This window comes from Protopterus annectens, chromosome 2.part2, assembly GCF_019279795.1.
Source record: "Protopterus annectens isolate FY-2018-M chromosome 2.part2, PAN1.0, whole genome shotgun sequence".
NCBI classification, from domain to species: Eukaryota; Metazoa; Chordata; order Ceratodontiformes; family Protopteridae; genus Protopterus; species Protopterus annectens.
Window position 1 is genome coordinate 519885687 of NC_056730.1, and position 22357 is coordinate 519908043.

Consider the following 22357-nt stretch of genomic DNA (forward strand, 5'->3'; position numbering starts at 1 on the left):
GTTAGAGGCAGGGACCAGGGAGGAGTATGTGTTCGGCTCCACAGGAGTGGGTACCAGTGTTGCCTTGGCCAATCTGGAGCAATCAGTATCATCCTCGGTTTGTCTGTTCTTGCTTTCAAAAGCACCTTGGGCAGAAGAGGCAGAGGTGGGAATGCGTAAACTGTCCATGCTGTCCAACTAAAGGGTGTCCACTCTCCAGGCCTTTGGGTGAAAGGTCTTTGAACAAAACTTTTCCAATTGATGATTCCTGTGGGAGGCAAAAAGATCTATGTCTGGCCTCCCCCATGCTTGGATTATTTCTGCAAACACCTGAGGATGTAACTTCCATTCGTGTGGATCTGTCATTTTTCTGCTTAGATTGTCTGCCAGTGTGTTTTCCAATCCTGGCAAGTACTGTGCTTGAAGTTCGATTTGTCTTTCCAGAGCCAAGTTCCAAAGAGTCATGGCTAGTCTGCACAAGGGGTATGAATGTGTTCCTCCTTGTTTGTTTATGTACCACATCACCGTGGTGTTGTCTGTTCTTATCAGTAATTGTCCTGGATGCAGGAAGTCCTTGAAAGCTGTAATTGCATTTATTACTGCTAGCATTTCTTTTTGATTGATGTGAAGGTGATTTTCTTTTTGGGACCATTTTCCCTGAAAGCACCTGTTCGTCATGTCGCCCCAGGTAGTCTGAGGCATCTGTGGTTATGACTTGTTTTGCTTGAGGCTTGCAGAATGGGAGGCCTTTGTTTGCTTGACATGCTTGGGCCCACCATAGAAATTCCTTTTGCAAACATGGAATTATTGGTATTATTGTTTCCAAACTGTGACTGTGTTGAGACCATAGGTTTTTTAGGTACCATTGAAGTTTCCTCATATGCAGCTTTGCAAATGGGGTTAATAGAATGCAAGATGCCATGAATCCCAGAGCCTGCAGGATTTTCCTTGCAGTAAGCCTGGTACTTTTGCTAGTATTTTGAAGTACTGAGATAGTTGCCCTTGTTTTTCTGGTGTAAGGTAGGCCATCTGGGTGTTTGTGTCCAAGTTGGCACCCAGGAAAGTTATTTTCTGGGATGGTGTTAGCCTTGATTTCTTTTTGTTGATTGTATATCCCAGAGAAAGCAGTAACCGTGTCACATATGCCAGATGTTCCAGAAGTATGTTCTTGCTGTCGGCTTGGATCAGGCAGTCGTCCAGATAAGGGTAAATTTGTATCCCTTGAAGTCTGCAGTAGGCAATCACTGATGCCAGGCACTTTGTGAATACTCTGGGCGCAGTAGATAAGCCAAAGGGCAATGCAGAGAATTGATAGTGGATTGAACCTGCAAGAAATCTGAGGTATCTTCTGCAGCTTTGTCTGATTGGGACATGCAGGTATGCCTCCTTGAGGTCCAATGTTACCAGCCAGAACTCCTTGCCCAGCATGGGAAGAAGCTGCTGTAATGTGAGCATCTTGAATTTTGGTACGATTAGAAATGTGTTTAGGGTGGATAAGTCCAAAATGGGTCTCCAGTCGGTTCCTTTCCTCGGTACCAGGAAAAGTCTTGAATAAAAACCTTGACCTTGTTGGTGAGTAGGTACCTCTTGAATAGCTCGCATGCTTATGAGCTTTGAAATTTGCAGTTGTGCCTCTGCCCTTTGATTTTGTGGCAGGTTTGGCATGCCTCTCATTTTTGGAAGAGTGTGAAATTGAAATTTGTAGCCTCTGTTTATAATGTCCAGGATCCATTTGTCTGTTGTGACAATATGCCAATTGCTTGCAAATAGTGCTAGTTTTCCTCCCAAAGGTGCTGCCAGCTGAGACATGCTTGGCATGGAAATGAGGGCGTCATTGGGTTTGCTTCCTGTATTGTTGTGCACTGTCTTCGCCACCTCTTGGTGCTGGAGTTTGCCATTGTCGGTCTCTATATGATCCTTGTGATTGCCCTCTGCCCCTTGTGCGTCTGTATCTACCTCTTTGGGGCTTGTCAGTGGCTGGAAAGGACCAGTTTTTTGAAGGCCAATTTCTGCTAAAACGTGGTGGTTGGACCTGTAAGAAGGATTTGACAGTTTGCATAGATTTGGCTTTTTCTTCCATTTTCCATTGTATCTCCTCAGCATTAGTACCAAACAGCACATCCTTTTGTAAAGGAGCATCTAAAAGTTTAGCTTTCACATGATCTGGTAAATTTTCTTCCCTAAGCCAGGCATGTCTGCGAATGACTGATCCTGTAGCTGCCGCTCTACTTGAGGCCTCTAGGGCATCATAACCACATTGTAAGGTGTGTTTACCCACTTGTTCTGCACTATGCATCATATCATGTAACTCCTTTAAATCTTGTTGTTCAGGTTGAGACATTTTGTTCCTCAATTGTGATAACAGGAACTGTTGATATTTAAGCATATGAAACTGACAATTTAAAGCCCTCATGGCTAGGGTGGCCGAGGTACAAAACCTTTTCCCCCCCACCTTTCCAAAGATCTTGATTCCCTTTCTGCAGGAAGTGGATTTTTGGCAGTGGAGGCCATCAATCCCTTGGGGCCTTGTGAAATGGTTTCAGGGTCAGCATTATGGCTTTTGAAGAGAAATTGGTGAGAGCTGGGTACTCTGTAATACCTATCAGGTTTGACTGGTGCAGGAGGCAGAGAATCCGGGTTAAGACAAGCCTCCGAATAGACATCATCCAGTATGTCCAAAACAGGGGGTATAGCCAGAGGTCTGTGTTGAGGTAACAAAAGAAATTCCCTAAGTCTTTTCTTGGAATCTGAAAAGTCTTGGCCTTCCCAATGGAAGTGTTCCCTCAAGGTGTGTAAGGTTTCCCCAAAGGAAAAATCCTCAGGAGGGGATACAGAGGGAATGGACTGTTCTGCATCCAAATCCTCAAAAGGAGAGCAAGAGTGTTCCTCTGCATCAGAATGTTCTGATAAAATGGATCCATGATCAGAAGAGGGAGAATCTTCCTCCACTCTGGGTCTCTTGTCTGGAGGGGGTTGAGAACCTCTGATAAGAGTAATTAAATCCTCAGCCATTCTAAGCATCTGTTTTTTAGGCATGGGACCTGGAGATGGGCCCTGTACAACAGGCCTCATGGGCTGCCGGGCTGCTTTGGATTTAGTAAAGGCCTTAATTGAAAAGGAAGATGAGGGCCTAAATACACCATGGGTGGAGGTGGACCTGTCCACATTAGTAGGCTCAACATTAGCAGAGGCTTCGGTTGTAGTCTGGGAAAGGGCCGAGGACCCAGCGGTCTCGGGTACAGAGGACACCGCCAAAGAAGTGTCGTCGGTAGTCAGGGACTGCAAAGGCATCTCGCTGAGAACTGGACCACGTGTAGCCTGTTTTGGCGTCGTGTCGGTCCTTTTCCTTGCGTTTTTTGGTCAAAACGGTAGTCGGAGTGTCCGACATTTTATAATCAAAAGCTTTACCAAAGTAGTGCTGGGCGAACTCCGCCCGACGCTTAATAGTGCGTTTATTGAAGGTAGCGCAAAAGTGACAGCCCGAGACGTCGTGGTCTGGGCCCAAACAAGGTATGCAGCGGGAATGGAAATCCTTATGCGGTATTTGCTTCCCACAAGAAATACAATTATTAACTTTTTCTGACATCGGTCAGAAGCAAGAAAAGTTTCCCCAACGGGGTACTTAGCTTTAATGAAGACTTCGGATTCCAAAATATTCGTAATTCAGGAGCTGGCCGACCGGCACTTGCGAACTGCTTCTGCTTCGGGCACCGCGTGGCAAAAAAGACTGAAGAACATGGCGTCGGCTGTGTCTTATATACTCTGGCCTCACTGACGTCAGAAGAGAACGCGACGACAACTGACGCCGGACCAAGACTTTGGAATTCGGCCGACCGAGGGACCGTCTGACAGCAGAGAACCCATCTGTGATTACTGCAGCTGTATGCACGATGAACATCAGGAGGAACAGCAGAAGAGTTTGGAGATTCCATCTGCAGCACATCACAGTACCTCTTCTGAACCTCGAGAGACCTGAGCACAATCTCATTTAAAGAATTCCATCATCCTGCAGATTATGTCCCCAAAGAATTCTCTTCAAAATGAGTATCAAGACTGGTAGATTCCTCTTCCTCTGACCCACAGTCCAAAGGTGGCGCAATACGAGAAGAGTAAGCAAGGGATTCCTCATCCAAATCCAGCTCCTCCTCAGAGAAATCCTGTTCCCTGGATTTTTTTAAAGGGAAGTACAGGAACAAAGGGATGTTGGAACAGAAACCCCATGAGGAGGTTTCAATGCCATCAAAGCACTAAAACCTTGAGAGAAGGCTCGCCATTCACTCTGTGAATCTTAGCAGCAGGAGAAATATATTCAGTCTTTTGTTTTTTCTTTAATGGGATGTCTGTCTTACAGAATTTGGAAGGCTCCGACCCAGGACGGCATTCAATAACGGTAGTAGGGACTTCTCCGGCTAAAATCTGAGAAACATATCTAGGCACCTCAGAAATTATCTGCTGTCATTCCCTCTGAACATCCGAAATAAACATCTGCAAAGCCTCCTCGGACATGCTTTAAGTCAGATTCCTGCTGGCATCCAACTCAGTTGTGTCAGAGGAATCAAACAAAGTTGGGCAAACCTCCGGTGTTCAGGCTCTGCCAGATGCCTCTCCTGAGGTGAGCGAACAGCAGAAGACTCCAGCCTAGGTTTCTTGGCCTTCTTCCCGGATAGCTGTCCCTCGGAACAGGAAGTTCCCTCCATTGTATCCTTTGGGAGAAGTTTAAGACACTGATTCTCAAGATACAGAGCAAAGAAGAAAAGTCTACTACGAAAGGTTTTGGGTGCAAAAGCCTGACAAATGGAACATAACGTGTGGTCATATGAGGCGCCAAGGCAAAATCAGACACGGTTTGTGGCAGTCTTTAGAGGGAATCTATCTCCCACACTGGCATTTACCCTTCTTGGATGACATGCAACCCCACAAGCAACAAAAAGAAAGACAAAAAGGGACCCCAATGGGGCACTTATCTGCAATATCTTGGCGAAACCAGCAGTGGAATGTAGGCGTTCACTGATGATTAAGAGAGAATGTTTGGACTGGCAGCAAACAAGTTCCGAGGATGGTATGTCTCGACGTTACCTTTATGCCGTACACTATGCAAGGAGCATACATGTGATGTACGACATAACAAAGCAATTTAATGCTTTGATATATTGGCCAGATGTCAGGCTGGCCTAAGCAAGGGATCCTGAATGTTATGAATTCTGCAGTAGTGAAATGGAAGGACATCTGAAAAATTTTACCTTTACCAAGAATGACAGTTTCCCCTTACCAGAAATGCTACAAAAAAGATGGGTCAAAGGCCTAACATTAGCCCACAGTACATCGTTCCTGTTTGAATTAACAGAAGCAAGGCAGGACAAAAACTAATAAAGTTAAATATTTAACAAGAAATTCCATAGAATCCGACTCCTGTCAAATATAACACTCCCGGAAAATGGTATCCCAGTTCAGCTAGGAAAAGAGGATTTCACTGCTCCTTTCTCCGAGACCAACAGGAGTTCTAATTTGCACGTAACAATTTCACAAGAAAAAGTTAAGTTTCTGCTAAAATAACGTCCAAGTATTCCCTGAAAACATCTGCCCAGCAATGGAGAAAGGCTAGCCAACCACTGATCTTAGAAAGACAGAGGAGTGCTCTTTACCAGCAGGAAAGCTCTGAAGGGCTTGGCACTGAAAAGTACAGTTGTGTACACCTACCATAAATGTAGATGTTAGAGTGTCTTCACTGTTGCAATCATGACTGTAGGGTTCTCCACTGTCGGCAGGCAGCCCTCGGTCGGCCAGAATCCCAATGTCTGGGTCCGGCGTCGGCTGTTCAACTCTGCTCCCTGACGTCAGAGCGCCAGGAGTATAAAGCTGACAGCCGACGCCATCTTCTCCAGTTTTTCTTGCCCCAGATGTCAGGAGTCCCAAAATGAAAATGATCCCAAAACCTTTGCAAATACACCTCAGAAGAATGGTGAAGAAAGGAACCACACAAAAGTAAAAATAAGAGGGAAACCCAGACTGCAACAGTGAAGACACTTGAACATCTACATTTATGGTAGGTGTACACAACTGTACTATGTTCATAGTGTTTCACTGTTGCAGTCATGACTGTAGGGTAGAATTCCAAAGCTGGAAGAAAGGGAGGTGGTCATAAAGAAGAAGGGGCGGCTAAAAGGCCCTGCAAGACAAGCCTGCCCTAGACTGAGACAAATTGTAGTGCTTAGAGAAAGTATGCACTGAACTCCAAGTTGCAGCTTCCAAAATATCCTTGGTAGGAACTCCCCTGCGGAAGGCTGCAGAAGTGGCAGCAGCTCTGGTGGAATGCGTCCGTATGCTCCCTGGGATTTGATAAAAAATTGGGTTGGATTGGGATAAAAAAAAAAAAAAAAAAAAACAATTTGCTTTCCATGGTGTGAATAACAAAATCTAATTCCATGAGCAATCCATTTAGAAATGGTTTGTTTAGAAATGGCTTTACCTTGGGAACTGGAAGCATAAGAAAAGTACAGTTTTGTACCTACCATAAATGTAGATGTCCGAACTGGATAGCATCTGCAGTCATAACAAGTGGGTTGTCCTGTCGTCAGGCAGCCCTGCAGTCGGCCGGATTCCAAAGTCGGGTCCGCTTCGCTGATGTCGCACTCACCCGGCGTCATCTCTGCTGGTCTTGGTATAAAAGCATCAGCCGACGCCATTTACCTCAGTGTGTCTTGCCCCAGATGCCAGTAGCCCTCTTGCAGGGTAAAATTTGGATAGATGCCAATGTTTCCAAATAGATAGAGGTAAACACAATAAGGATATATGTACATATATACAAACAAATACACCATAAAGACCCCCAACAGCTAGCTATTAGGAGGGTAAACACCCTAGGAGTACCACAGAGGGAAGGAGGAGGGTAATCTGACTGCAGATGCTATCCAGTTCGGACATCTACATTTATGGTAGGTACAAAACTGTACTATGTCCTTCATGGATGCATCTGCAGTCATAACAAGTGGGTAGAATACCATAGCCAACTAGGGAAGGTGGATAAAGGTAGATTATGGTGTGTTTAAGATCCCTTGCAGTACAGCAGTGGCAAACCCTGCTCGGGATCTGGAATAAAGAGGCAAATTATAATGCTTGGCAAATGTATGCACGGAGGTCCAAGTAGCCGCCTCAATAATGTCTTTGGTTGCCACTCCTCGTAAGAAGGCTGTGGTAGTGGCTGTTGCCCTTGTAGAATGAGGTCTTATGTTCTGTGGAATTGGTTTTCCATGGAAGGAGTAACAGTATCGTATGCAATTTCCTATCCATTTGGAGATTGTCTGTTTGGAAATAGCTTTTCCTTCCCTTCCTGTTGCATAGGCTACAAAAGTTGGTCAGTCTTTCTGCTATTTTTGTTCTGTCCAAGTAGTAGCGTAGCTGTCTATGTACATCCAAGGTATGCAGTATTCTTTCCCTCTGTTTTGTGGGTTGGGAAAGAAGGAAGGTAGGTGGATTGCCTGGTTCAAAGATACTCTGGATACCACCTTAGGCATAAATGTAGGATTAGTCCTCAAGGACACTCTATCTTGGTGGAAGATTAGGAAGGGTTGCACTGCCATTAAGGCCTGTAGTTCTGAAACCCTCCTTGCTGAAGTAATTGCCAGTAGGAAAGCAGTTTTCCATGACAGGTGTTGTAGGTCTGCTGTTGCTGCTGGTTCAAAGGGTGCTAGTGTCAACTTTTCTAGCACAAAGTTTAAGTCCCAAGCTGGTAATGGTGGTTTCCTGGAGGTTTTACATTCTTGATTCCTCTGAGGAACTGCCTGAGCAAAGGGTGAAAAACAGGAGGATCAAAGCTGTATTCTGCTGAAATAGCTGATGCATGTATCTTGATGGAGGAGTAGGACAGGCCTGAATGAAGAAGTTCGCCAGATACTCCAGAATGTTAGGCATATCTATGTTTGACACATCTTTTCCTCTTTCGGTACTCCAAATGACAAACCTTTTCCATTTTCCAGCATAGTTCTTTCTTGTTGAAGGTCTGCGTGCTTCAAGAATAATGTCTTTAACTCTTTGGGAAAGTTCTGGATTAGCTGCTGCTATGTGATGTTCCATGCAGTCAGTTGCAGCGTTTTTAGGTTTGGATGTATGATGCTGTAGTTGTTCTGAGTTAACATCAAAGGCATCAGGGTATTACATGTTGTTCGAGACATGCTCTTCAGTAGTGGGTACCAGTGTTGTCTTGGCCAGTTTGGGGCTATCAGGATTATCCTTGGACGTTCTTCCTTGATTTTTAGTAGTACCTTGTGTATCAGAGGAAGAGGAGGAAATGCATATGCTGTTAGGCCTTTCCAGTTGAAGGAGAGTGAGTCCACTTTCCATGCTAGTGGGTGGAATGTCCTCGTGCAGAATTTTTCGAGCTGGTGATTGAGAGGTGATGAATAGGTCTATCTGTGGCATTCCCCATTTCTTTGAGATGGTCTTGAAGATGTCCGGGTGCAGCTACCATTCGTGGCATCCGAAGTGGTTCTGCTTAGTATGTCTGCTAGAGTATTGTCTTTCCCGGTACAAATATTGCCTGTAACTGAATGTTGTAGCTGAGTGCCAGGGTCCACAGCTCCAAGGTCATTCTGCATAGGGGTATGAATGAGTGCCTCCTGTTTGTTGATGTACCACATGACTGTGGTGTTGTCTGTCCTTATCATCAACTGGCCCTCTTTGAGGAAAGGTTTGAACTTTTGGATTGCCAGTTTTACTGCCAGCATTTCTTCTAGATTGATGTGCAGGTGAATTTGATCCTGTGTCCACAATCCTTGCACGCATTTGTCCAGCATGTGGGCCCCCATCCTAGATCTGAAGCGTCTGTTGTGATGGTCTGGCTTGGTTGACATCTGCGAAGGGCAGGCCTGGGTTTGACTGGCATGCCTGAGCCCACCATAGGAACTCCTGTTTTAAGCATGGAATTAGTGGGATTTCTGTTTCTAGACTGTGTCTGTGTTGGGACCATAAATTCTTTAGGTACCACTGTAGTTTCTCATATGTAGTCTGGCAAATGGGACCAAGATTATGCATGATGCCATGAAGCCCAAGGCCTGTAGAAATTTTCTTGCTGTTAACTTGTTCAGTTTTGTTAGTGCCAAGAAGTAAAGAGGAAGTTCTTTTGTTTTTCTGTAGTCAGGAATGCCATTTGTTGTACTGTGTCCAATTCCAGCCCAGCAAGAATGTCCTTGTTTGGGATGGTATCAGCCTTGACTTTTGTAAATTGACTGTGTATCCCAGTCCTTGTAGCAAGTAAATGACCCTTTGTAAATCTGTTGTCAGCTTGCTTTTGTTGTCCCCTTGTAGCAGGCAGTCGTCCAGGTATGGGTAAATTTGAATTCCTGTAGTCTGCAATGGGCGATCACTGATGCCAGGCATTTTGTGAATACTCTGGGCAGTAGATAAGCCAAAGGGCAATGCTGAGAATTGATAGTGCTCTGATCCTGCAAGAAATCTCAGGTATCTTCTGCAGATTGGTCGAATGGGTCAGTGCAGTTATGCCTCCTTGAGATCTAGAGTTACCAGCCAAGACTCCTTGCCCAGCATGGGAAGAAGTTGCTGTAGGGTCAGCATTTTGAATTTTGGGACAATGATGTATGTATTTAAGGTGGACAGGTCGAGAATTGGTCTCCAACTTTTTCCTTTCTTGGAAGTAGGAATAGTCTGGAGTAGAACCACTTTCCTTGTTCTGCTGTTGGCACTCTTTCCACAGCTGTCATGTTTGCTAACTCCATTATCTGGCGTAGAGCTTCTGTTTTTTGTTTTGGAGGTAGATTTGGCATTCCTCTTTTGTCTGATAAAGTGTGGAAGTGAACCGTAACCTTGATCTATGGTTTGTAAAATCCACTTGTCTTTTGTTATGTAGTGCCAGTTCTTTGAAAATAAGGTTAACTTTCCGCCTAGAGGAGCTGCTATTTGTTCCCTGGTAGGCGGATTTAGGATTAAGTCACTGTGGTTGTGCTGATGTAGTGGCAGTGGCTGTGTCTGTGCCTCTGTTGTTACCTTGCCACTGTCGTCCTCTGTAGGCACCTCCTCTGGATTGGTTTCTGCCTCTGGAGCGTCTATTCCTGCCTTTGAAATTTTGGAGTCAGGAAAGGACCAATTTTTGGCAGGCCAGTTCCTGCTAAACCTTGGGGGTTGGACCTGTAGGAAATCTTTAACAGTTTGAACAGATTTTGCCTTTTCTTCCATTTTCTTCATAACCTGCTGGGCAGGTGTACCAAACAAACTTGTCTTGTCCATAGGAGCATCTAGCAACTTAGCTTTAACATGATCCGGTAAAGCTTGTTCCTTTAGCCATGCATGTCTTCTTATCACTGTGCCTGTCATGGCTGATCTAAATGAAGCCTCCAGTGCATCATAGCCACATTTTAAGGAATGGTTGCTAACCTGTTGTATGTTATTTACCATCTCTAATACATATTTCTTATCAAGAGATTCATCAGTAGTTAGCTTTTTAGTTAACTGATCAAGCATAAACTCTTGGTATTGTATCATGTGAAACTGACAGTTTAAAGCTCTAGCTGAGAGAGTAGCTGAAGTGTAGACCTTTTTACCCCATCTGTCTAGTGACCTTGCTTCCCTTTCAGAAGGAATAGGGTTTTTAGCTGTGGTTGCGGCTACTGCCTTGGGACCCTGGGATATAGTTTCTGGGTCTGCAAGAGGAGCCTTGTAAAGGTGGTGATGAGTATCTGGCACCCTGTAAAATCTGTCTGGTTTGGCAGGGGCTGGGGTAAAGAATCTGGAGCGAGCAAACATCATTGAAAGCATCATCCACCACAGAGAGAACAGGAGGTATAGCTAAGGGCCTGTGCTGTGGTAGGTGCAGAAAAGTCCTAAGTCTTTTTCTGGAGTCTGAAAAATCCTGTTGCTGCCATTGGAACTGTTCTCGTATGGCATGCAAGGTTTCTCCAAAGGAGAATTCTTCTGGTGGGGAAGCAGCTGGAATGGATTCTTCAGCATCAGAATCTTCAAATTGGAAAGGGAGCCTCAGGCTGGTCAGTTATGTCTGATTCATGAGCAGAATCATCAGAAGACACTGGCTCAGGGGCTCTGCCCTAGGTCTCTTCTCTGGGGCTGAGAGGCCCTGTCTGGGTGAGATTGAGATCCTCTAATTAAAGAAATTAAATCTTCTGCCAAAGAAAGCATTTGAGAACTAGAAGAGGGCCTGGATGAGGGGGGTTTAACAGGCACTGATTTAGTAGTCTTGGCTGCTTTAGCCCTGGCGAAGGCCTTAATGGACATGGCTGCTGGAGGCCTAGCAGCACCACGTGCTGGGGTAGAGACATCCAAGGGGATGGTGTCTGATAAGTCAACCACCGTAGTGGGTAAAATTTCTGAGGTCGATTCAAGAATTGTAGCAGGGGCCTCAGTTGTAAGAATAGGTTCAGCTGTACTTTGAGCAGTTTTCTCGGTTTCGTCCGAAACCGAGACACTCATGTTTGCTTTGCCGTGGTTTCGGAAAAACCCCTGACCTTGAAAGTGTCGGTCTTTATCTTTGCGTTTTTGGGGTAGTCGGAGGATCCGACGGCATAATGTACGCAAAATCAGTACCGAAAAACTGTTCTGCAAACTCCGACCGGCGCCTAAGCTGCCTGGCGGTTGAAAGAGGCACAGGCGAACAGGCTGCTACGTGGGCTGGGCCTAAACAAGGCAGACAGTAAGAGTGGAAATCTTTATGAGGTATTTGTTTCCCACAGGTTAAACAATTGTTAACTTTTCTGACATCGGCTGAGGCAAGAAAGAGTCCCAACGGGTACTTAGCTTTAGAAGTCTTCAAGTAGTATTCGGTAGAAGTAATCTCTGGATCCGACCGACCGGCACTTGCGAACAGCTTCTGCTTCGGGCGCCACGCGGCAAGAAAGACTGAGGAAAATGGCGTCGGCTGATGCTTTTATACCCGAAGACCAGCAGAGATGACGTCGGGTGGAGTGCGACATCAGCCGAAGCCGGACCCGGACTTTGGAATCCGGCCGACTGCAGGGCTGCCTGACGACAGGACAACCCACTTGTTATGACTGCAGATGCATCCATGAAGGACATCAAACAATTGTTCTGATTTTCTGATGTCCTTGGTTCTGTTCAGGTAAAAACGTAGCTGTCGATGTACATCCAAGGAATGTAAGATCCTTTCCCCTTTACTTTGAGGAGTGGGGAAAAAGGTTGGCAAGTGGATAGTTTGATTTAAAGCCACTTTAGAAACCACCTTAGGCATGAAGGTCGGATTAGTCCTCAAAGATACCCTGTCTTGATGAAAAATAATATAAGGTTCCACCGCCATAAGAGCTTGTAACTCTAAAACTCTCCTGGCAGAGGTAAGTGCCAACAGGATAGCTGTCTTCCAAGATAAAATCTTTACGTCAGCAGAAGCGGCAGGCTCAAAAGGAGGCAAGGTTAGTTTTTCCAAAACATAATTGAGATCCCAAGCAGGAATAGGAGGAGATCTAGGAGGTCTTAAGTTCTTAGCTCCTCTGAGGAACTGTATCATGAGCTGGTGGGAAAAGATGGGAGGGTCTGTATTATAATGAGCAGAAACAGCAGAAGCATGGATCTTAATGGAAGAGAAAGAGAGACCCTTATGTAAGAGATCCGTCAAGTAAAGCAGAATTAAAGTAATGTTAGGAAGAAGAGGATCAGAATCCTGAGCCTGCATCCAGGAACAAAATCTTTTCCATTTTCCTGCATAAGATTTCCTAGTGCTAGGACGTCTGGCTTCTAAAATGACATCCATAACCTGCCTGGGTAGAGAAGAAGAAATCAAAGGCCCTGGATTAACCAGGCCGCCAGGCTGAGAGTTCTGACATGAGAGTGTAGAACCTGACCCTGATGTTGGGACAGAAGGTTCGGAGACTGAGGTAAAATCCAAGGGGGCTTCAGGAATAGGTTTATTAGAGTTGGATACCAAAACTGCCGAGGCCAATTCGGAGCCAACAAGATTATCATCTTGGGTTTGTCCTGTTTCATCTTCAATAAAACTCGTGGAAGAAGAGGTAGAGGCGGAAAGGCATATCCCGAGAGATTCCTCCAACTGAATGACAGGGCATCCACTTTCCAAGCCTCTCTGTGGAATGTCCTGGTGCAAAAATTCTGAAGCTGATGATTTAGATGGGATGCAAAGAGATCTATGTGAGGACATCCCCATACTGCTGTTATCATCCTGAATATTTTGGTGTCCAGCATCCACTCGTGTGGATCCGAAAGGTTTCTGCTCAAACTGTCTGCCAGCAAGTTTTGTTTCCCTGGTAGAAAGTGAGCTTGAAGATCCAGATTGCAAGCTAGAGCTGCGTTCCATAAATCCATGACTAGTCTGCAAAGGGGGTAGGAATGAGGTCCCCCTTGCTTGTTTATGTACCACAAAACTGTGGTGTTGTCTGTCCGTATTAGTAGTTGTCCTGGTTGTATGAGATTCCTGAAGGCCAATAGAGCTTTCTGAACGGCTAACATTTCCTTTAAGTTGATATGCAGGTGCTTTTGATCCTTTGTCCAAAGGCCCTGCAGACAATTGCCCTGAAAATGGGCTCCCCAAGCATAATCGGAGGCGTCCGTGGTTAGAATCTGAGAGGCAGGAGGTAGACGGAAGGGCTTCCCTTTGTTTAGAGCACATGCCCTGGACCACCAAAGAAATTCCTTTTGAAGACAAGGAAGGACAGAAATCAGTATGTCCAAACTGTGGTAATGCTGAGACCAGACACTTTTTAGGTACCACTGTATTTTCCTCATGTGTAGTCTTGCATATGGTACGAGAAGGATGCAGGAGGCCATGTAACCCAAAGCCTGCAGGAATTTCCTTGCAGAAAGATGGGTTAGAGTTGCCAAGGCTTTGAAAGTTGATGCCAGCTGTAATTGTTTTTCGGATGTCAGAAATGCCATCTGGGTTGTAGTGTTTAGAAGAGCACCCAGAAAGGTTATCTGTTGTGATGGTATCAAATTTGACTTTTTTATGTTTACAGAGAATCCCAGGAATTTGAGGAGGTTTTGTACAAAGTCCAGATGCTGGAGTAAGACATCCTTGCTGTCTGCCTGAATTAGACAATCGTCCAGACAAGGGTAAATTTGAATCCCTTTGAGTCTGCAGTAAGCTATTACTGGAGCCAGGCATTTGGTAAAGACCCTGGGCGCAGTAGATAATCCAAAGGGCAGCGCAGAGAATTGAAAGTGCCTCGATCCGGCCTTGAACCTGAGGTATTTTCTGCGATCCTGCCTGATGGGAATGTGTAAATATGCCTCCTTTAAATCCAAAGTCACCATCCATGCATCTTTGGACAGCATTGGAAGTAACTGCTGTAGAGTAAGCATCTTGAATTTTGGAATCTCTAGAAAGGTGTTAAAGACTGATAGATCCAGAATGGGTCTCCATGAATTTAGCTTTCTTGGGACTAGAAAGAGCCTCGAGTAAAACCCTTTTCCCATCTCTGAAAGAGGTACCAGTTCTATGGCATTCATAGCCAAAAGAGCTTCCACCTGGTTTAAGGCCTCCGTCCATTGATGTTTTGGAAGGTCGGGCCAACCGCTTGGCCTTGGCAAAGTATGAAAATGGAATTTGTAACCTCTTAAAATCACATCCAAAACCCATTTGTCCTGGGTTATTTGAGTCCAATTTTGGTAAAAAAGAGAGAGTTTTCCTCCGAGAGGGGCTTGCAGGCAAGACGTTCCTGCAGCCCAACAGAGGGAGTCATTGAGTTTGTTTCCTTTGAGATTGTGGCCTGTCCTCTCCTCCCCTAGGGGTAGAAGCAGTCCACTGCCTTGGTCTATAAAGCAGCTTGTGTTTGAGGCCTCCCTCTGGAGCGTCTATATCTACCCCTTTGAGGCCTGTCTGAAGAGGGAAAGGACCAGTTTTTTGATGGCCAATTCCTGCTAAATCTAGGAGGCTGTACTTGTATGAAATCTTTAACTGTTTGCATGGATTTCGCCTTATCCTCCATCTTTTTAATCACCTCTTCAGCTTTAGATCCAAACAAAACATTATTTTGAACAGGAGCATCCAATAATTTAGCCTTTACTTGTGCACGTAAATTTTGTTCCTTAAGCCATGCATGTCTTCTAATGACTGTGCCATAGGCCGCAGCAATACAAGAAGCCTCCAAGGCATCAAATCAACAGTGTAAAACATGCTTCCCAACTTGTTCAGTGGCATGCAATAAATCATGTAATTCCTTATCCTCTGCACAGGCAGAAATGGAAGTAAATCTTTGTTTTAAGACAGACAAAAGAAATTGCTGATATTTAAGCATATGAAATTGACAGTTTAAAGCCCTAATGGACAAAGTAGCAGAAGTGTATACCTTTTTGCCCCATCTCTCCAAGGCTCGAGAATCCTTTTCAGTAGGAATAGGATTTTTAGCAGTAGCGGCCTTAACACCCTTAGGACCCTGAGAAAAAGGTTTCAGGGTCAGCAGTAGGATTCTTGAATAAAAACTGATGGGAATCAGGAACCCTATAGTACCTATCAGGCTTAACAGGAGCAGGAGGAAAAGAATCAGGGGTTAAATTAGCCTCCGAAAAGGCATCATCCACAATATCCAAAACAGGAGAAATAGCCAGGGGTCTATGTTGGGGAAGAAGAAGAAAATCCCCCAGTCTTTTCTTGGATTCTGAATACTCCTGTCCCTCCCAGTGGAAATGTTCCCCCATTTCATGCAGAGTTTCCCCAAAAGAAAAATCCTCAGGAGGAGAAGCTGAAGGAATGGATTCTTCTGCATCAGAATCCTCATAAGGAGGAAAAGAATATTCCTGATCAGAAGAAACTGAGGAAACAGAAGCCTGATCAGAGGAATCATAACAAACATCCTGCCTTGGCCTTTTGTCTGGAGGGGGATGAGAACCCTTAATCATTGTAAGTAAATCCTCCGCCATCTTGAGTAACTGCTTCTGTGACTTGGGAGCCGGTTCAGAAGAGGCCTGTGCTGAAGTCTTTGATTTAGAAGGAGTCTTTGCCTTTGGCTTTGCCTTTACTTGAAGCTGAGTAGGCCTGAAAACCCCTTCGGAAGCCGGTACCTGCACAGCGGCTCCGGACCCATCCGAAGGAGCATTGTCCGAAGGTCCTGCAACAGAGATATTTAAAGGCCTGGTTGGCTCCTCATGAGAGTCCGTTTCGGCCATCGGTTCTGAAATGGCCAACAGGAGCTGCAAAAGCGCCTCACTGACGACGGCCGAACCTGAAGCTGGCTCCACATGTGCACTATCATCAGATTTGGACCTCGGAGGCCTGTCTTTATCCTTGCGACGCTTGTGAACTCCGGTAGATGGAACAGCGTCTGACGACATTTTGTAGTTAAAGCGCCTACTAAAGTAATGAAAAGCAAAATCGTACCTTCGCTTGATTGTACGCTGATTGAATCTAGCACAAAACCGACAACTAGCTACGTCGTGGTCAGGGCCCAAGCAAGGAATACAGTAAGAATGAAAATCCTTATGAGGTATTTGCTTCCCACATGAAATACAATTATTAACTTTTTCTGACATCGGAGTGGAGCAAGAAAAAAAAAAGTTTCCCCAACGGGGTACTTAGCTTTGAGTGGAGAAGAAAGTCTTCGGACCGAAGTAAGTAGAAATATTCGTCAGGAGTCTACCGACCGGCACTTGCGAACTGCTATCACCTTACGGCAAGAAAGACTGGTGAAGATGGCGTTGGCTGTCAGCTTTATACTCCTGGCGCTTTGACGTCAGGGAGCAGAGTTGAACAGCCGACGCCGGACCCAGACTTTGGGATTCTGGCCGACCGAGGGCTGCCTGCCGGCAGGGAAGAACCCTACAGTCATGACTGCAACAGTGAAACACGATGAACATCAGTGCCTTCTTCAGCTATGCTCCAGCTGATAATTGGGCATGTTAAGGTAGCCCAAAGCATTGGAAGCTGGCAGGCAGGCTGATATAACCCTATATAAGCGAAGGTTACTGCAGCAGTGATCAAAGGATGAAAAATATTCCTGACTTACTATAACTAATCACATCATCAATCAAGATCAATTCCAGATAGTTGAACAAGTAATCATCCCCACACATTACAAAAATTATTTCTGCAGAAGGTGCACCCCTAATGTAGAGGCTCTGCCTCTACACCCTTACCTCTGTGTGTACCAACTCTGAGGTCACATAAGCTTTCCTCTCACTGAGTCCTAGGACCTAAACTCAAAACAAGTGCTGAGGTACTGAAATCTCAGCAAATATTTCTACAGCTAATTACCTGGATTATGCCTTAAATTGTTCCAATGAGACCAATACATTATCACGGTAGCCAAATTGTTACTAGATGTGCTCCTGGAATTTTCATAGTGATGTGGTAAAAACACTTGGATTTGCCTCCGAGGCCAGACTAATATTCTGCTTAAAACACACAGACAAATACATTAAAATTTAATCAAGAATTATACTACCTGAAGCTGTAAGATTTCACGTTCCTTCTCTCTGATAAGTTCTTCCTGTTTTTTATCTCTGTAAATGGCTGCTTCCAGCTTCTGCAGCTCCTTCGCTTTTTCCTCTTTCTGAATTCGATTATTTCTGTGACATAAAACACAAAGTTAAAAAGTATGGTTTATTCTGTAAAAAAATAAATAAAAAACTACAGCAACTGTTACACAGCTGACAGCCAATGCAGAAGGACTAGTCTCTTCTCCTTTACTTTCCTAATTACCATAATCCTGTAGTTTAAGAATTCAGGGTAACAGTACACCCTGCAAGAGCATGCTCTTTATGGGAGACTTCCCTGTACTCTTGAAATGAGTGCGCTCGTCAGTGTTGTCTTGGTATAGCCACATACCTAAAACTACTGCTTCAACGTGGCAAATACAAAAGTGACACGATTTGCTAAACATGCCAAGTGAAATGGTCATCATGGAATATACAGAAATGGATTTTTTTAATAATACAAAATGGAGACAAATACATACCGCTTGTATTACTAAGGGGGGGGGAATGACCTCAAACAGTGGTGGGCAATGTGAAGACATTCTGAAACTGAACTGTTAGCTATATTTTATAACTGCATTAATTTCATAAATGTTGCGTGACTTTAAGGTGAACAAATGGTGCCATTTATGCAGAGCTTATGGCACACAATGCTGCCACTGATACTTGCCATCTACATGCATGGTTTTGCAGATTATCTTTTTGAAACATGGTAAAATATATGCATAAGTTTTAGATTCTGCAATATCACAAAATAAGCCACCTCCTTTTGTCATACATCACCGGAAAGCTCTTAACAGGAGATCCTGTCACCTGATCCCACTGATATTTTAGATTTCTCTTCTACACTTTCAAAGATACAACTTTTACTGTCCAGAAATTAGTATGGTTACGGTCAAACAAAATACCATGAACCAGACATCAGGTCAGCCTCCAAAGCTTTAGGACGCCTTCCTTACACCCATATGCCTGTTGAGCTGGAAAGTGAGCCACATAAAGGTAGACATATGGGAGTAAAAATTCAGAGTTTCCTTGCCACAAGATGAAGAAAAACACACACGAAGGTCAGAGCCCCAAGGAAAAGAGGGGAAGATAAGGACTCCCACTGTGGCATAACATACAAAATGGGGGGAAAACAGAGAGGGTGCATGTACTGCAGTGATAACATTTACATGTACAAGTTTCCTTGCTCAACTTTACTAGGATCATTACATCACTGTTGTAGCTTAAGCCATCTGGAATGAATACCAAAGCTTAGAAGAAAAGGGAGGAGGAAGAGAGTCCAGGAGCTCCTGGAGACCATCTTAGCAATTTCTGCCCTAACCTTAGGGAAACACTCACTCAAGCTGCCTCTAAAACATTTCAACCCTTTCCAAAAAGCAGAAGTAGCCGTAGTCCTGACAGAATAGGCTGCGACTTTGACAAAGAGAAAGTTGCCACGATATGAATACTGTCCTGCCCTACTCAGCTGGTCTTCCACAAAAAATCCTCTCTGACAGAATGCAAGTAGCCTGCAGGAACAGATCTGTATGACCAGACACAGGCTAACCTGCAAAGGGAATAAAGACCTGGTTTCACCCAGTTTATATACCATGATGACTAAGAGGTCCTGGATTCAGAGATGGCTTAGAGATATGACATTTTTTAATACAATCATTTGACACTTGTGCACCTTTTGTCCCAATGTTCCCGCAAGTCCTGAACTGTCAGTCTTCAAGAAACAGCTCCCCATGCCAAATCTGAATAGCAGACTTACCTACCACTGAATTTCCTTAAACTCAGCACTGAAACCTGAAAGGGGAAGGGGTGCTGGTGTTGGGCCAGATTGATTTGTGGAACCATTGAATTTCTCTCATATGTAATCTGGCTAGGTGGATCATAATGTTATTTTGAGAGGATCCCTAGCTGATTGTGCAACTCTATTTGGAAAATATCACGAATTTTTCTTTGTGAAAATCTACTTTAGCTTGAGGAAGAAAGACCATCAAGAGGGTTGTACCTACAAGAGAGCCTTGGAACACTATCCTGTGAGATAGAATGGGACTTTAAGGTTTAGCTGAAGCCTTAGACTGAAAAGGTTCGAGATGTGACAGCCTGGAAAACAAGTTTCCAAAAATATGGCAGTTGTCTAAACAAAAAAAAAATGTGAATGCCAAGTAACTTCTAATGATACCTCACTGCAACTAGACACCTTGTAAAACACTCCGGAGTTGCTGACAACCCAAAGGGTAAACAGAAAAAGTGAACCAGACAGAAAATCTTAAATGTCTGAAGTACTTCAGTTGTGTAAATAAAACTTTCCTTAAAAGTAGATGTTCTAATGGATCACTGCAGTAATAAGCTTCTGTGCCAACCAGCTTTCCAAATTTTGGGGCACCTTCTCCATTTACCAACAACCAGGAGCAATCAAGGGGCTTCCTATTAAAGCAGTTGGTATAGTATAGACCATTTTTTGCCCAGGAAAGAGGCGAGAGCCCTGTATACTTTTATTAGGAAACAAAGCAAAACTATATACAAAGAAGATGCCAACAACAAACCCACTGGGCAATAAGAGAAAAAAGGGACTACAAGGACAGCTACTGCAGTGGTGAATAACTGTACTATGTTCATACAAAAACACCACTGCAGTAGCCTAGCCTGCATGTAGATAAGAAAGTCAACCTCTGAAAATGTTTCACCAAAAACACTTAACAGCTCTGACTAAATCTTTATTTGGAGGAATCCCCCTGTACCTCCTGAATTTAAAATATACTTACTCAGAGGTCACATAATAAGTGGAGAAGAGGGAATTCTCGAGAGTGCTTTGGGTGAAATATTTTTCACTGAAACAGCAGTCACCAAAACCACTACCTTCAACCTACCAACAGGCTCCTGGTTAGCCATTCCTTTGCCATCTCTGTCCACAGGAATAGGATTAACGGCAGTAACACGTTTAGCTCAGCAGATTTTGTTGAAGTCATGACTGCTGTATCTGCTTTAATATTTAACAAAATGTGTACTTATGAGTCTTTGACACCTCTCATACCACTTGGGAATCGAAGGTTGCCCATCAGGAAAAATTACATGTAGTGAATGCAAGAAGGATAAAGGCATCTAGAGCTGTGACAAATCATAACATTTTCTGTGTCATAGGAATTTCAATCTGATCCCACCGAATGCCTCTTTCATGCTAGATAAAATGTCAGTGAAAATTTTCAGCAAGGAAACCTGAAACAGTACTATTCTTAAAAAGCAGAATGCTCAGACTGAATAAACTCCTGTACTACACCCCCACTCCCTACACTGACCACTTTTATTTATGATCTTCCAGTAAGAAGACTGCTTTTCCTTCTCCCAGAAGTTTAAAACAATGAGTAAAAAGGTCACACAGAAGAACCAATCGGTAAAAAAAAAATCTAGCAAGACTATACTTTCCACTGTGTGATCCCTTAAACTTCTTGCATTAGAGACGACATGGGATATATGCAAATTACCCTTAAAGGACATCAGGTGTTTCTGCTAAATGGCAATTCTGAATGTCCATGACTTTTTCTTTTAAGTCTATTTAGGGACAATTTCAGACCAATAAAGCCAAACCCCACTACCTGTGGGCATGCATATTTCGGTCTTCTTATGGCATTATCAGTACACAGCATAAGTGGAATGATTGGCTAACATTTGGAAACACAGGGTTGTCACACCCAATGTTTTGCAGACACCCAAATGTTTGTGGATATCAGTTGGGTACGACAACCCTGTGTTTCCAAATATTAGCCAAGCATTTCACTTATGCTGTGCTTATGATGCCCATAAGAAGGCAGAAACATGCATGTTCACAGCTAGTGGGGTTTGGCTTTAATGGCCTGAAACTGTCCCTAAATAGACTTAAAAGAAAAAGTCAGACATTCAGAATTGCCTTTTGGCAGAAACACCTGATGTCCTTAAGGGGTAATTTGTATATATCCCACGTCACCTCTAATACAAGAGGTCTCAACACAGTGGAAAGTCTAGCCTTGCTAGATTTTTCTTTTTGTTCTCCCAGAAGTTTGGGAAGATGAGGAAAAAGCAGTAATCAGTTTCTTGGCAAACCTAGTAAACCTGCCCTATTTCATAGAAACAAACAGATAAGTGAATCCCCCCCCCCCCAAGCAATTACCCTTAACATCTGGGTCTTATGCACAGTGAACCGAGCACCCAAAACCCCAACCCCTGGCAAGGGAAAACCCTTCTATTTCTTCCCCAGAGTGTGCTAAAAGAGGTGGTCATCAGAACAAATGGCCACAGAAATGTCATCCACCTGTAGCGGAGGTAAACTAGGAATGGGTTACCCCTTGACTATTTTTTTTAATGAGGTGGGGAAGAACGATGGTGACAGACTGCTTCTATACTGGTATACTAGCAAAGAGGTCTGAAGAGAAAGTAGTGAAACCAAGGTGGTAAGGAGAAGTGGTTTGAGGCAAGTAAACAAGTCCCTCACCAGCACAATACCCTGTTTTAATACACTCATCTTTTGGCTGTTCCCATTAGGGGTCGCCACAGCGGATCATCTTGTTTCCATTTCTTCTTGTCCTCTGCATCTTGCTCTGTCACACCAACCACCTGCATGTCCTCTCTCACCACATCCATAAACCTCACCTTAGGCCTTACTCTTTTCCTGTTACCTGGTAGCGTCATCCTTGGCATCTTTTTCCCAATATACTCAGCATCCCTCCTCAGCACAGGTCCAAACCAACATAATCTTGCCTCTCTGGCTTTGTCTCCAAACCTTCCAACCTGGGCTGACCCTCTGATATACTTATTCCTAATCCTGTCCACCCTCGTCACACCCAGTGCAAATCTTAACATCTTTAACTCTGCCACATCCAGCTCTAACTCCTGCCTTTTTGTCAATGCCACTGTCAACAACCCATATAACATAGCTGGTCCCACTACCCTCTTGTAGACCCTTCCCTTTCACTCTTACTGGCACTAGTCTGTCACAAATCACTCCTGACACTCTTCT

General features: G+C 44.2%; 1 protein-coding gene across 1 annotated transcript in view; it reads right to left on the reverse strand.

Moving 5' to 3' along the window:
- MRPS26 (mitochondrial ribosomal protein S26) overlaps positions 1 to 22357 on the reverse strand; it is a gene marked incomplete in the record, with an annotated part of 434800 nt that overhangs the window by 132337 nt on the left and 280106 nt on the right. Inside the window, 1 exon segment of the mRNA XM_044063985.1 lies at positions 17346 to 17469. Within this exon segment, the coding sequence (XP_043919920.1) occupies positions 17346 to 17469 (124 nt within the window).